We start from the raw sequence: 14,148 nt of genomic DNA on the forward strand, positions 1-14,148 counted from the left end.
ATCTCCAGCTATATAACTTTACATTGCATTTCAGTGATCTCTTGGCTAATGGTCAAATTTTGTACCACTTATTAGGGCCCGAGTACCAACGGTGCCATACATCCAGGCACTCCTGGGACCCCTCCCTTCTGGACTGAGGTATCAATGTAGCTGTCAAGAGGAAGTTTGTCAGACATTGGGACACGATCTTGAAAAAGATGTTGCTCTCAACACTGAGCAGCGAGATGATGCGAAACTGCTCAATGTTGTAAGAGCCCTCCTCCTTCAGGATCCAGACTTCCTCAGCGTACCTCCACTGTGCAGCAACCTTCCTCCTTTGCCAGATCATCCTCAGGATCTTCCAGAAATGTTTGAGGAGCTGTGGGCACTGCTTGTAGACTTTGTAGGGTACACCACTGGGGCCAGGAGCAGAGCTGGATCTCGCAGCTCTGACAGCTTCTTCCACCTCCTTCATGATGGATTCAGCACTGTAGTTCCCAACATGGTCTGGGCTCATGGTCCCTCAGGGTGTCGCTGAAGGTGGCATGGAGATGATGGTCGATTTCCTCTACAGAGCAAGCGAGGTGGCCACATCGCTCCTGGCCCAGTAGTTTCTTAATAAAGCCGAAGGGATTGTCAATTAAAGCGTTGCGTTTCCGAGCCATTTCCTTTCCCTTCCATCGGTGGCGTTCCGCCCTCCTCAGTGAGATGAGTCTCTTCCTTATGATGTTTGTGAGTTCTGACAGGGCAGTCCTTTCATCTTCCTTGGCTGTCTTGAACTGATGTCTCAGCGATTTAGCTCTTGTCTCAGCTGACTAACGAACCACAATTTTCCCTCCAGGGAACCAGTATTAGTATAAGTATTTCTGATTCTGAATGTGTAATGGAGGTAGGATTTTTTTTTTTCCATTTAAGAATTTAAAGCACCTGTTATTGTCAAAATGACATCAGGTCACTGAAACAGTAAATATCTTTAGGACTTTTTTTTCTCAAAGCTGTCAAAAGTCAGCGCAAAACTTTTACTGTTTGTGGATTAGCATTGAATGCCAATGTTTTGCAGTGGAGGGAGACATTATTATAACCTTACTGTACATGCTCAAAAGTTGAAAGAAAAACTATTTCCACAGCCTGTTAACCATCACTTTGATGTCAAACATTCCTCGCAATACGAACAAAATACTGGGGAGAAAATAGAGAAAGAAATTACAGTCTAATGTGTGAATGCAGGACCCGTCGATGTTGATGAAGCATGATGTGTCCTATGAACTGAGCAGGAAAAATTGTTGAACAATTGACAGTTTCTGCAGCTTCTTAGGAGTTGATGACAAATTTTGTGATATTTTTCTAAAAGAAAATTGACTGAGAAACAAAAAGCACAAGCCTCGTGTTAGAATTACAAGATTGCCTTTAAATCAAACTTCTGACCGAGCTCCGAATTCTTCATGTAAAACTCCTTGAGCGCACTGCTGTCTTTTGTTTTTACGTAAAACACATGGCTGCCAGTTGTTTAGATACTTGTTAAATGAAGTTATAGTTAAATCTTATTAACAGTAAAAGTTCAGGGTGTCAGTCACTGGGAACACTCAGAGATTGGAGGCTGAGGAGGAGGTTTTCCTGAAGTCGATGGCAATCTTCATGTCACTATTATTATTATTATTTTTTTTTTTTGTATGAGGGTTTATTTCCACTCCTTTTTCAGTATCAACCTTTTGTCACCATTTCATCTAGGGGGTTGGGGGGCTCCACAGGAATGAGGAAAAGTGAGTTTTCCCTGTAAATAATACCTCTGTCTGTCCTCTTTGTGTGTGTCTCTCAGGTCAGGAGCATATCAGCATCGATTCCCAGTATGAGCAGGAGGGGAAGCAGAACAGTGGATGATGGTGCAATCAGTCAAAGTTTTTTCACGGTAAGCAACACTGAAATGCATACTGTTATATTAAAAAACAATAGCCTCATCTTCCAGCAAATGAACATGATGACCTAAGGTTCCAGGTTACAGGAGGAGAGCACTACGAACATGCTGATTTTATTGTATTTAGCAATTTTTCAGTGCCTCTCAGTGGCATTATAATTAAGCAGCAACAAGACACACATTTAGGGACTTATTGTGATCATCAGGGAAAAGGGAAAAATGTACTGTCATTTTTTTTCCTGACTTAGCTCATCTCCAGCCTTAGCACTACAAGGAGGAAACAATAATTCACTGCTGCGCGCAGTGCTGCCCCTTTCTCAGAGAGATGCGGCCGCATCAGTTGGCGTCCAGCAAGTAGCCCCGACGTGCGCGAAGGTGCGAGGGCCCGTTCATCGCTTTAACTGTTGTTGCGTCTCTTACAGTCCTTGCAAACATTTCAGTATATGTGTTATTATGTAGCAGTATCTGGTCCATTTGAGCACCTGGAGCCTGGCACATCCACCTTGTCTCTGGCTTCTGGTATCAACATCAACCCCCACCCCCATCCCTTTGACTCAGTCAGTCTCCATTCTGAATCTGTGGCTCCACCACTGCAGCGGATCAGGAAACTTACACGGAGCATGCTCGCTGCAGATGCAGCCTGTAGATGGAGCAAAGTGGAGAGGAGGAGAAAGGGGAGGAGAGAGAACTGCACAGAGGGAGTCTGCACTCAGCACCGGGATGCTGTTGCAGCTCTGAGAACAAGGGCTGCATGGGAAGATTTGTCATTGACACATGGAGTGTGAGAGGGGAATACAAATGACAGGGATGTCAGATTGTCATCATCAAGGAGGAACAGATATGTGATAAGGTAAAAAAGATTTTAATATGATGGAATGTGGTGATACTTAAAATAGAGAAAAAAATTAGTCTCTGGAGAAGTCCTGATGTATCGACTAGTTTTCACATGTATGCATCCTGTGATCATTGTCAGGACTTGAGTATCAGACATAGGGTTAAAAAAAATAATAATGTTTGACTGCCCTTCTGCTGCATGTGTGATTTTTGAGTTAATCTGTCATTTTCAGGGACTCTTAGACGGCGTAGAGATGTATGCCTTCTACTCCCTTTTAGTCTACATCTTCTACACTGTCTTCAAGAAGGAGGAGGAGGAAGCCTTGGAGGGGGCGTATGGATCTTCCTCAGACGTATGTCTAGCCACATCATGTCCAGCCTCAGGGGTCCTCCTTCAGGAAAAGACATTTTTTTGTGTCAAACATGCATGCGTCATCTACCACCTGACAGTATAAACAGGCACAGTTATAAAGGATGTTGAAATTATTGGTGTAATTGTTCTGCTTATTGTGTGCATTGTATGATGTATGCAACGTGTAAATATTTTGCCTGTGTATTAGCGTGTGACCCTAATGTATGTTGCTGTGCTCAGGAGCCAGGAGCTGTTTCCATGGAAACAGGGAGCAGGAGGAAAGATGGCCACACCTCCAAAATGGGAAAAAAGCCTTGTGTTCAGCTTAGTGAATCCAGTGAGTGCTCAAGTAGCTTTTATTTATAGTCCAATGTAAAGGCCTTTGTATGATATACACAAATGATAAAGCATTTATGATGAGGGTAGTTTTACACATCAAACATTCCTTTACTTTTTAATGTTTATGTGATTTTTTGTCATCCAGGCAGCAGCAGTGACAGTGATGAAATGTGTCTGAGTGATGAAGGTGAGGAAAATGGCCCTGACATCCCAGCATGCACTCCTCTGGCTGCGTTTCTGTCCTTCAAGCAGGAGGCTGAGAAGAGGAGGGCCTCACAAGTTCAATTGGAAACAACAGGAAAGGTAGCAAAACTGTGTCATCACCTTGACTGAGCTGCTCACCTGATGCAGGTACATATAATCCCTAAATAGCAGCTTCTGCAGTGTTAAAACTTGTATGCATGCATCTGTGTTGCCCAGTTGACAGAGTCTCCCCTGGTGGCGGTGATGTCCCACTTGCTAAGTTTTCTGGAGCAGTACTCCCACTTCCAGCAGCTGCAGCAGCAGGCCGACCAGTACCGGGTCCAGCTGAAGAGGCACCGCGTTCAGCACCGCCGCCAGATGAAGGCCCTGCGAGCGTCCTACCGCCAGCGCCTCAGGGATAAGAACAGCATCATCAGCAGCCTGGAGGAGGCCATCAGCCAGCAGCAGAGCCCCAGTCCACTCAGTGAGGGTGAGGGGGAATGGAAAATAGGGAGGAGAGTGGAAAGAAGGGGTGGGGGCAGGGGTGGTGAAATTTCCATGCAGTGGGTGTTGGGATGATGAAAAATAGAGAGAGGTTGAGGTCAAGTGGCTGTTTTAATAACCACACACAGAAGCAGATTGATCGGTGTGAAAAAGGGAAGCAGAAAATGGCCCAGCAGACAGTTTTAATCTTCATGAGACTTCAGATTCGATGAGATCATCAGATGGATGGAGAAAGAGGATTAGAAGGACAATGAATAAATAAAGCCAGTTTCACATGCTCCTCATAGTAGGTGTATATCCACCGGGTTGTGTAATGTATATGAGAGTGTTTTGGGCTCCCATTTACATCCAGTAATGTTCCATTACTGTATAAAAATGTGAAGGGAGTCATCAATTCTTTATACAGTGTCTCACAGAGTTGACTTCAGTGCTGTGTGATGTGGTATTTCAATTGTTGGCTCACCCAAGATTATTATTTTTTTCAACTAGGACATGCTGAACATCTTTTTATAGAGTACAGTCATGGGCAGAGGAGCAGACTGATTCGATTTATCTGGGCGTAAGTGAAGAGGCCAGACTTACACTTGCTACTGACATTGACCTCAAAGCTTCAGATGTGGGTGTCTGCTGTGTGTCAGATTTGACCAGATGGTTCTCAGCCTGGACCTCTGTGCAGAAGGGTAGCATCTGTCATACATCGCTACTCTGTGCATATGTACAGTGTGTTAACAAGTGCATGGAGCTGTACACAGATCAGACTCATGTCCTTAGGCTGAGTGATACACCCTCAGAGAAATATGCCAATATGTATGATTATGTGTGTGATAACCAGATTGGGATGTATGATATCAGGATGCAGAGCAGAGGACCTCATGCGCACTGACTCCCATTAGTCGCCGGACAAAGATACATGATTCTGTAGCGAGTGTCTTTGGTACTTGGATAGTGACTCTCTGGCTCTGTGACATGAATAAAATATGGCTGAGAGTGCTGTTTTATTCCCTGCAAATGCACTTACAAGGTCTGGCACATGCAAGGTGCCACGTGTACTTGTGTTGGACTAAAAATAGCCCAGAGTCCCAGTGTTACAAGGCTGTTTGGTTTGTTTGTTTACTGTGATGCAACGTGCAGGCCTAAGTGGACGAATGATGCTCTGCCTGTATTTCCACCACTCTGTGCATTTTTGCTGTTGTGTTCTTGCATTTGGTATTTGATTTGAATGAATAGCTGGCTCAGTTCTGTAGTCATTCAGCAAGTATGTAAGAGGAATCTTTTTTTTAAATCTGTATTTCAGTCAAAGGAAATCAGTAATTCAAGCTACTGTTCTAATATTTACAAAGCTATCTCAGGGCCTCTGGAGGCCATAAAGGCTTTAAGACTTTTCACGTTTCTTCCAGGCACGTTTCTTCAAAGAAACCCTGATGCACAGCTGTAGTCTCTTCTCCATGTTTTTTTTTTTTCTTTCCTGGCACCACCACCTCTCCCTGCACCATTGTGACACAGCAAACCTGACATGGCGTGTTGATAAAATTAGCATAAGGCCCTGAATGAAAATTAGAGGTGACAGAGCCTGATAAATCATTGAGGAGAAAGAAAGTGATTAAAACGCTGTTGGGCATGCTGCTCAGATCCCCGATGAACATTAGAGGAGTTTTAGCAGGTTGCTGCTCCCTATAAATTCTCCTCCTTGCATCAGGCTGCATGTGAAGATGCAGTAATCCTACATACTATAGGTATGTTACCCCAGAGACTTAGAACTGGATATCCCTGCAACAATAATGTTAACTTAAGTGCAATGCGAAGTGACTACATGGTGTGTAAAAGAGCTTTAAGTGCAAACTTAATGTTCATTAATATTACACATGTGCAAGCATTCAAGCGTACTTTAGGGATACTTTAGGGATTAGTCATAATAGAACATATAGAAAACAGGTCAGAGGAAGTTCAGAGGATATTGGTAGGTACATTTTTATTGGGTTTTTTTTGCTGTTGTTGATGTCGTCAGTATTCAGGCTGTTGATGATGATAATGATGATGATGGAGAGGCTGATTATAGTTTTGTGTATTTATGTCCTCCAGGTGAGTCCAGCAATGATGCAGGGACACAAGCTGGTGTTCATAGGCTGGTTGAGTCTTTGTACAGTCTGCAGGGTGAGAGGAGTAAGCTGAGAGGAGAACTCCGTCTGCTGCAATCACAGCTGGAGCAAAAGGAAAAGGACCGACACTCCCGTATACAGGCCTTTCAACAGCAGGTGGGCAGCTGCATATAAGTTAGATCCCAAGTGCTATATCCATTCAGCAAACATTTGCTACCTGAAGTCCATAAATAATTAATCAAAGAATAGAATTATTATTATTATTAGTAGTAGTAATATTATCTATATTTATAATATGCTTTTTAATGACCATGAAAATGTGGATAATTAAGGATGCAGAATTACATGCAGATCTTAATGACAAGAAGGAGTAATGCAGAATTTTTCCGACTTTGACATTGTGCTCTATATAATAGAATGAAATAGGGAGTCAAACACGCCTATATATTTAAAAAATCTTTCCTGTTTTAAATTCTCATTTCTTCTAGATTGATGAGCTCAAGAGTTGCATAGAGGAGCGTGAGGAGGAGCTGTCCAGACTGAGAACCGCCACTGTAAGCACTTTGAACTATTGATTTAATCATGTGTCAGTTCTTTGTCACTTTCCATGTCATCAGCAAAGCTGCCACAGCTGTCCACGTCCTTGTTTAACACCTTAATTATAAATTCTCAATTAAGAAACACTCATCTACAAGGATATATGTGAGGAATTCACATTACTAAGAGCTCTTGTTTTAATGCATCTCTCATTGTTATGCTGTATGTCATGTTTCACTTCCTCAGGGGGCCACAGACTCAGAGAAGAGGGTTTTGAGTCTGTCAGCAGAGAACGAGACTCTGAAGCAGAACCTGAGCGTTACACAAGGCCTCCTGCAGCAGCTGTCAGCCATCCCCTCTCAGTCCAGCACCATGCTCATCAAGGTGAGACTCAGCAGCACGTCTGAGAGCTTACTGACCAAGGCAGCCATGAGTAACTGTCAACACAAATACTTTAACTCTGTTTTATTCAATCTGCTAGGAGAATGAAAACCTCCGCAGCAGAGTGCAGCAGCTGGAGATGTCCCTACAACATCGTGCTGAGCAGCTGTCACAAATGGAGCGACAGAACGAACAAAGTGAGTGGAGGAGAGGGGAGGAGCTGAGGAAACGAGAGGACCGAGTGAGGGAGCTGCAGCTGGAGCTGGACAGAGAGAAAGGCAAGGAGCCAGTGGTAAAGGTAGGTCCTCTGTTAGAGTGAGATTTGTTAACTGTAAGGAGGAATGTATTGCATCACAACACACACTGTTACACACATATTTTTTGTGCTATGAGAGATGACCCTAATCAGATGTTTTTTTCTCTCTCAGTATGTCACCCAAACTGTTGAAGTAGAATCACCGGCCACATTAAAGCAGCTGACCAAAGCCAGACAGAGGAATGAACTGCTGTCTGATAAACTGTCCAATCAGAATGAGCGGTGCAAACAGCTGGAGGAACAAATCAGGAAGTCCGATGAACACAGCTGTAATCTGCAGCACAAGGTAACAAAGGCCATAGACTTCACTCTTAACTGGTTTGGTGTGAATTTGTCATACCTGTTTTAAAGTATAGGCTACATACACAGTGAGACACAGATTAGACTAATGTCTTACAAGTTATACTATGATAATATCTATGACATATTTCTAAAAAATAACATTTATTCAAATTTGAATTACACATAGCACTTTGTCAGAAAAAAAATATCCACAGTTTGGCAATTTAGAAATCATAGCAATATGTGCATCCACACTTACTTTCCAAAAAATAATCAAATCAAATCAAATCAAATCAAAATACATAAAAAAACCCATCAGTTTTGGCCAAATATACAATTAAGTCATTGCAGCACCTCATCATTTTGTAAATCTAAATTAGTAATCAAAGGGGCCAATAAAAGAGTAGTTTTTGAACATGTTGCCAGTAGCAACATGTTGGACATATTAGGACTTTGTGACATTAATGCTAATAATAATGAATCAATATTTGTATTATTAATGTTGACCATTTGTCCAGTAGGAGGTGAGGAAACCGGCAACAAATCCCAGCTGGTCCTCCAGATGCCAAAAACTCTGATTTTAAAAAGTAACGAGAACTGAAAAGTCCAGAGGGGTAAATAAGGACGCTCTGTTTAGAGAACAGATGATCAAAGGGGAGAAAAATCAAAGGCAGAAGGAGGAAGTCTCCCCTTTACTGCTAGAAATTCACAACCAGGATCAATTTCATTGACAGATGAACTCATTACAGAGCTGAGCCTGCACAGATTGGACCAGTCGAGCTGACAGACTGACAAACTACTGTGCTGAACCTTTTGCAGATTGCAGCCTACGAGCGAGAGATCAGTAAACTGAGAGAGGAGCTGCTGAAAGAGATCGGTCACTTGGAGGAGAGGAAGGAGGAAGCTGTGAAGGCTGCAGCCTCCTGCTCAGCCGAACACTTTCAGAACCTGCAGGACCAGTTCTTCTGTGAGTTACAGCAAATAATTAAACCCCCAGAGACAGAGATTTGGGTGTATACTATATAGTAGGGAGCTAATGAGCTAGTGAGGAACAGGTGAGTGATGATCAGCAGGTGGAGTGAATCTACTGATAAGAGCAGGCAGTGGGAGCGACAGGGCCCGAAATGACTGAGTTAAAACACATTGTACAAACAAACCAAGTGAATAAATAAATGATAAATGAATAAACTATGATTCAAAACCATGACAGCTAGTGTATATAACGTAGCTGTAATTTTTTGCTTCTTGGAGAATGCCATTTTTAAAGACACTGGAACTTAGGCAATTCTCCACATTTCATTGAAAATTATGTACTGTATCTTTTTAATTCATATTCATATGTGTAAATAAAAAGAAACTAAACAATTAAGCACATTTCCCCAAATCCCAAACTATTCCTGTAAATATACATTTATTGAGACAAAATTGTGATTGTGCATGTGTCTTTATCTTCTCTTAGGCTTGCAGAAGCGTCTGACTGCCCTCCCTCCAACTTTACGCTCCATGAAGACAGACTACGCCAGTCTGAGGAGCCAAGTTCGAAACTTCTCAGACTTTTACGGAGCAGCTATCAGTGAAGCAAAAAAACAGGTGCATACAGTGACATCACATCGTGATTCAGTCCCCTGTATTTATGGGAATGATCAACCTGATCAAACCGCAAGCCTAGTAAAGTGATTTTCTGATGTATTTTGTACTTCTTCAGATTTCAGCAGCTATCAGTGAGATGTCTGAAGCCAACAAAGATCTCCTGGAGAAATACAGGAAGGAGGTTGCACTGCGCAGGAAGTACCACGAGCAGCTGGTGGAGCTTAAAGGTATGCAGACTGAAAGATGAAATAAAATCCACTGCAGGAAGTAAAATCTGTGTCATTAACTGGGCCTTCTGTTTAAGGAAACATCCGTGTGCTGTGCCGTGTGAAGCCTGTTCTGAAGGAGGACCAGCATGAGGAGGGCCAGTCTGTAGTGGTGACGACTGACCCCAACAATGAGTCCTCCCTCAATGTGCTGAACAAAGGAAAAGGACGCATCTTTGAACTGGACAAAGTCTTCCACCCTCAAGCCACACAGGAAGAGGTGTGAAAATGCATATTTAGGAAATATACTCATATATACTCAACATTTTATGACTTTGGCACAATTATGGATCAGACCCCGACTTTTAATGACAATTCAGAGAGCATTTTTAAGAGACCCAGTCAGCATCGGTTTTTATTCAGGAAGCTGAGGAGCTTTGGTGTTAGTCAACACATACTTGAAATGGCATACGGAGGTCTGGTTGAAAGCATTTCATCATTTAACATAATAGCATGGTACAGCAATTTGAGTGCAAAGAGCAAAAACAAGCTCTCCAAGATTGTCAACATTGCAGGGAAGATGACTGGCAAGTCAGAAACAACTCAGCAATTTATTTGACAGTGGTGTTTGCAGGAAGGCCAAAGATATAATTGCAGATGCCTCACATCCATGCACTCAGAGTTTGAGCTGCTGACTGTCCATTTAGGGTCTCAAAAACCAGTCGTAACATTTATAGAAAGTCTTTTATTCTATATGCCATTCAGGCAATGAACAGAATAATTGTATTAGGGAAAACTACTATTATTATCTATTTATATTTATTTAATTTATTACTACTGCCTGCCTATTTTCACTATCACTATCTTGTATCTTGTATATTTGTACATTTTTAATGTTCTGTTTTTTAATGTGTTTCTATGTGTCTTTGCTGTGTCTGAGCGAAGGAAAAAGACAAATTTCCACTGAGGTGGACAATAAAGTCTCTCTATCTATCGCTCTATCTAACTATGCTACTTTGTTTGCTTTCTTCAGGTCTTTCAGGAGATTGAGCCTCTTGTGACGTCCTGTATCGATGGCTACCACGTCTGCATATTTGCGTACGGACAAACTGGCTCTGGAAAAACTTACACCATGGAGGTAAAAACTCTAGTTTTAAAGCAATATTAGAGCCAAAGAGCGATGACCGGTAATATAGGCTGCAGGCTAAGCATTATTTGATTTTTTTAGGGCAGTGTGGAGAACCCTGGCATCAACCAGCGAGCCCTGAAGCATCTCTTCAGTGAGATTGAGGAGAGGAAGGACATGTGGTCTTACACAGTCACCGTCAGCTCTGTGGAGATCTACAATGAGGTGCTGAGGTACAGTATGCTGCACTTTTCTTTGGAAATCCTTTTAGCCAGCAATATCAAAATTTGGAGCTATTTCTAGCCACTTGTTTTATTGCTGGTGTGTTTTTTATTTCCCAGAGACCTGCTGAGTAAGGACGGAGAGAAACTGGACATTAAGATCAACCCGGACGGAACAGGACAGCTGCACGTGCCGGGCCTCAGGGTCATTGAAGTTAAGAGCTTTCAGCATATCAAGAAGGTGAAGCAGTGTGTTTTAAACAACCCATCGTGATACTATAAAAACAATTTGTTACTTTTCTGCTAAAAAAAGTCTTTTTTTGTCAGATATTGGCCACAGCTCGAAGGAACAGGATCACCTTTGGTACACAGATGAACCAGCACAGCTCCCGCTCCCATGCTCTGCTCTGCATCACCGTTCAGGGAACTGACCTCGCCACCGGGTCCAAAACCACCGGTCAGTCACACATATTCTCTTTCTACAGAAAGTGTCTGAAAGACTTCCTTGTTGCATTTGCTTTCAATTTAAAACAGATTTGGAATAGTTGATTTATTAAGGGGCGGCTGTGGCTCAGAGGTAGAGCGGGTCAAATTTGAAGGTCAACGTTTCAATCCCCGGCTCCTCCGGGCAATATGTCGAAGTATCCTTGGGCAAGAATTGCTCCCGGTGCCGCGTCATCAGAGTGTGAGTGCATGTGAATGATTACTGAGTAGTAGGTGGCACCTTGTACGGTAGCCTCGGCCACCAGTGTGTGAATGTGTGTGTGAATGTGTGAATGTGACAATGAAGTGTGTGAGCGCTTTGAGTGGTTAATGAGACTAGAAAAGTGCTGTACGAGTAAAGTCCATTTACCATTAACGTTGAGTACCGCTAGCTACTTCATAATGCCAAATTAACAGCAACTTTTCTCAAGGTATATAATTGTGGATAACTGCAGTCCTTCAGCAGAGGGAAGGGTGAGAAAAATGAGCTTCTGATCAAGATTCAGAGGTATGCCTCATCTCATTTTTACTCTGAATTCTCTTATCACAAATTCTCTTTCCTCAGGCAAGTTGAACCTGGTGGACTTGGCCGGCTCGGAGAGGGTGTGGAAGTCTGGTGCGGAGGGAGAGAGGCTGAAAGAAGCCCAGAATATCAACCGCTCCTTGCTGTCACTGGGGGACGTAATTCAGGCACTGAGAGCCCGGCAGACTCATATCCCCTTCAGGAACTCCCGCCTTACCTACTTATTACAAGACTCCCTCGGCAAAGGCAGCAAGACTGTCATGGTGGTGCAGGTGAGATGACTGCTTCAAATTTTTAGATTTTCAGCCCTAAATAAGACACACTTGCAGTTAATTACAGTTTAAACAAAGACCTCACCCACATTATGACTATTTGTATATGATTTACTCACCTTTTTTATATTGCATTTATAAAGAAAACTGTTTTTCTTTCAAGGTGAACAGAATCCAAAAAATAACATTCTTGTTAAACTGAAGCCATAGGGGAATTTAACAACAGCAAAACTATATCAAAACATTGGTTTACAAACTCTTATACAACTCGTGCAGTACAAGTATCATTTATCTGGTTGTATGCTCAGTACTTTTCAAACACACTAATAAATTCAGTTTTGTTGTTTTGTTTATTTGTTTTATGAGTGAAATTGACACTGGAGAATATTTGCTTACCATTCACTTCCATTCAGTGCGAGCAGAGCGGTGAGTAAACATTCTGTTGCGATGGCAAAGCACATTTGCATCTTCGCACTGCATCGAGTTCAACTCAGGTGAGATTTGGCTGGCAAAGTCGCAGCCTCAGCTAATAGCAAAGAAGTATGTGTGGCTTATATTGAGAAGCCACACAGAGAAGCATTGAGCTTATATTGTATGATATTGGCCATGAAAAATACAAACTTTCCCATGAGGGATGCTGCATAAATGAGTCTTGAATTGTACTGCATGCGTTTAAATTTAACACCAGGTGAGTAATTGAAAAACAAATGGTCATTTTATGGGTGAAGTATTCCTTTACGTCTCTGTCGATGCTTGTTATGAGCCTTTCATTTCAACTTTCTACTAAAGGTGTCTGCTCTGGAGAGTAATGTGGGAGAGACATTGTGCTCCCTGAAGTTTGCCCAGAGGGTCTGCAAGGTGGAGCTGGGTCCTGCAGCCAGGAAGATTGAATCTGGTGGAGGACAGTGCGACTGAATCAGTCACTTCCTGTTTTCAGTGATCACCTGGAAGCCATGAGTGCACCCGTCAGATTTTAAACCCACCCTACCAGCCACTCATAATGCTACAGTATGAACAAGAATCAACAGCAATCCTGCTCAAGGGCTAAATCAGTGGAGGTCTTTGTGGCACCCAAATGCCAGCCTTTTGTTAAGGTTTGGTATTTAGACCTCTGCTTTGCCATTTTCTGCTTTTGACAAGTAACAACCCTTTGTTATGAGCTAATCTGCATGCAGGAGTATTTATTCTTCCACTCTGAGTGCTAAAACACCCTCTGACTCCCCTTTGGTTTAAGATTTGACGCTTCCTTTATTAACTACCAAAATCCAGGATTTATCTTATCAGCTTTTCTCGCTGATCATGGCAGTATTTAGAACAGCATCATGTTCAAACAGGTTTCACAGTATCAGCACTTCCAGTTTGCAGTATTAATCATCTCGCTTTAAATGTCTGTAGTTTGTGAGCTTCATCTCTGATGTTGTATATTTTTGAAGATTGTTGTGTGTAGGAGAATTTGTTTTGTAGTCAAAGTACGGGCTATTAACCATTTAAGTGGCACTTAACATCACGTTAGTGTAGTTTTCGTGAATTACAAAAGAGCAGTGACTGAATGCTTTGTTTCTCGTTAGAGCCTTGATATTTGCCTTTTGAGAACAGAGGAAAGCTGAAGGGAGCAGGTGGCCTTGTATCGAGAGTGGTAATATAATGAATTGTGCAATATCCTCCTCACTGAGGGGGCAGTGTGGGCCTACGTAGATGGATCATGCACTTTATTGTGAAAGAATAGGAGCATTTCAGTTCAGAACAGGTCTTTAAGTGCTTGCAATAGATATCACCAGTGAATGTCATACCAAAAACAGCTTATTGTTATGTTTGTCATTGTTCCTCTATTTATCACCCATTGAATCAAAACTAACTTGATTCAATAGTAGCAAGACATTAATGTTGCCGTAACTATCATGAGTGCATAGAGGTTACTGAATTTTCAGATAGTTTTCTGAATAAATATGATGTATTTAAAAAGTGTGGGTTTTTTTCTTACTGTAAGCTCAGTGACAAAAAATTAAATGGTT

General features: G+C 42.2%; 1 protein-coding gene across 2 annotated transcripts; it reads left to right on the plus strand.

Annotated features, from left to right (window-relative positions):
* Window positions 1-2,599: 2,599 nt before the first annotated feature.
* On the plus strand, window positions 2,600-14,065 carry si:ch211-257p13.3 (kinesin-like protein KIFC3). Of its 2 annotated transcripts, XM_042490025.1 has the most exons (20): window positions 2,600-2,741; window positions 2,959-3,078; window positions 3,318-3,414; window positions 3,562-3,719; window positions 3,837-4,089; window positions 6,183-6,355; window positions 6,688-6,753; window positions 6,983-7,120; window positions 7,218-7,415; window positions 7,546-7,719; window positions 8,535-8,682; window positions 9,175-9,305; window positions 9,421-9,532; window positions 9,610-9,791; window positions 10,545-10,649; window positions 10,740-10,870; window positions 10,979-11,099; window positions 11,186-11,315; window positions 11,907-12,136; window positions 12,926-14,065. In XM_042490025.1, the coding sequence occupies exons 2-20, from the start codon at window positions 2,980-2,982 to the stop codon at window positions 13,049-13,051; spliced, it is 2,772 nt and encodes a 923-aa protein (XP_042345959.1). In that variant the 5' UTR covers window positions 2,600-2,741; window positions 2,959-2,979; the 3' UTR covers window positions 13,052-14,065. The 2 variants fall into 2 exon arrangements, with proteins under 2 accessions (XP_042345959.1, XP_042345958.1); XM_042490024.1 differs by lacking the exon at window positions 2,600-2,741 and having other exon boundaries at window positions 2,866-3,078.
* The last annotated feature ends 83 nt before the right edge of the window (window positions 14,066-14,148 follow it).

Source organism: Plectropomus leopardus, chromosome 7 (assembly GCF_008729295.1).
Source record: "Plectropomus leopardus isolate mb chromosome 7, YSFRI_Pleo_2.0, whole genome shotgun sequence".
NCBI lineage: Eukaryota > Metazoa > Chordata > Actinopteri > Perciformes > Serranidae > Plectropomus > Plectropomus leopardus.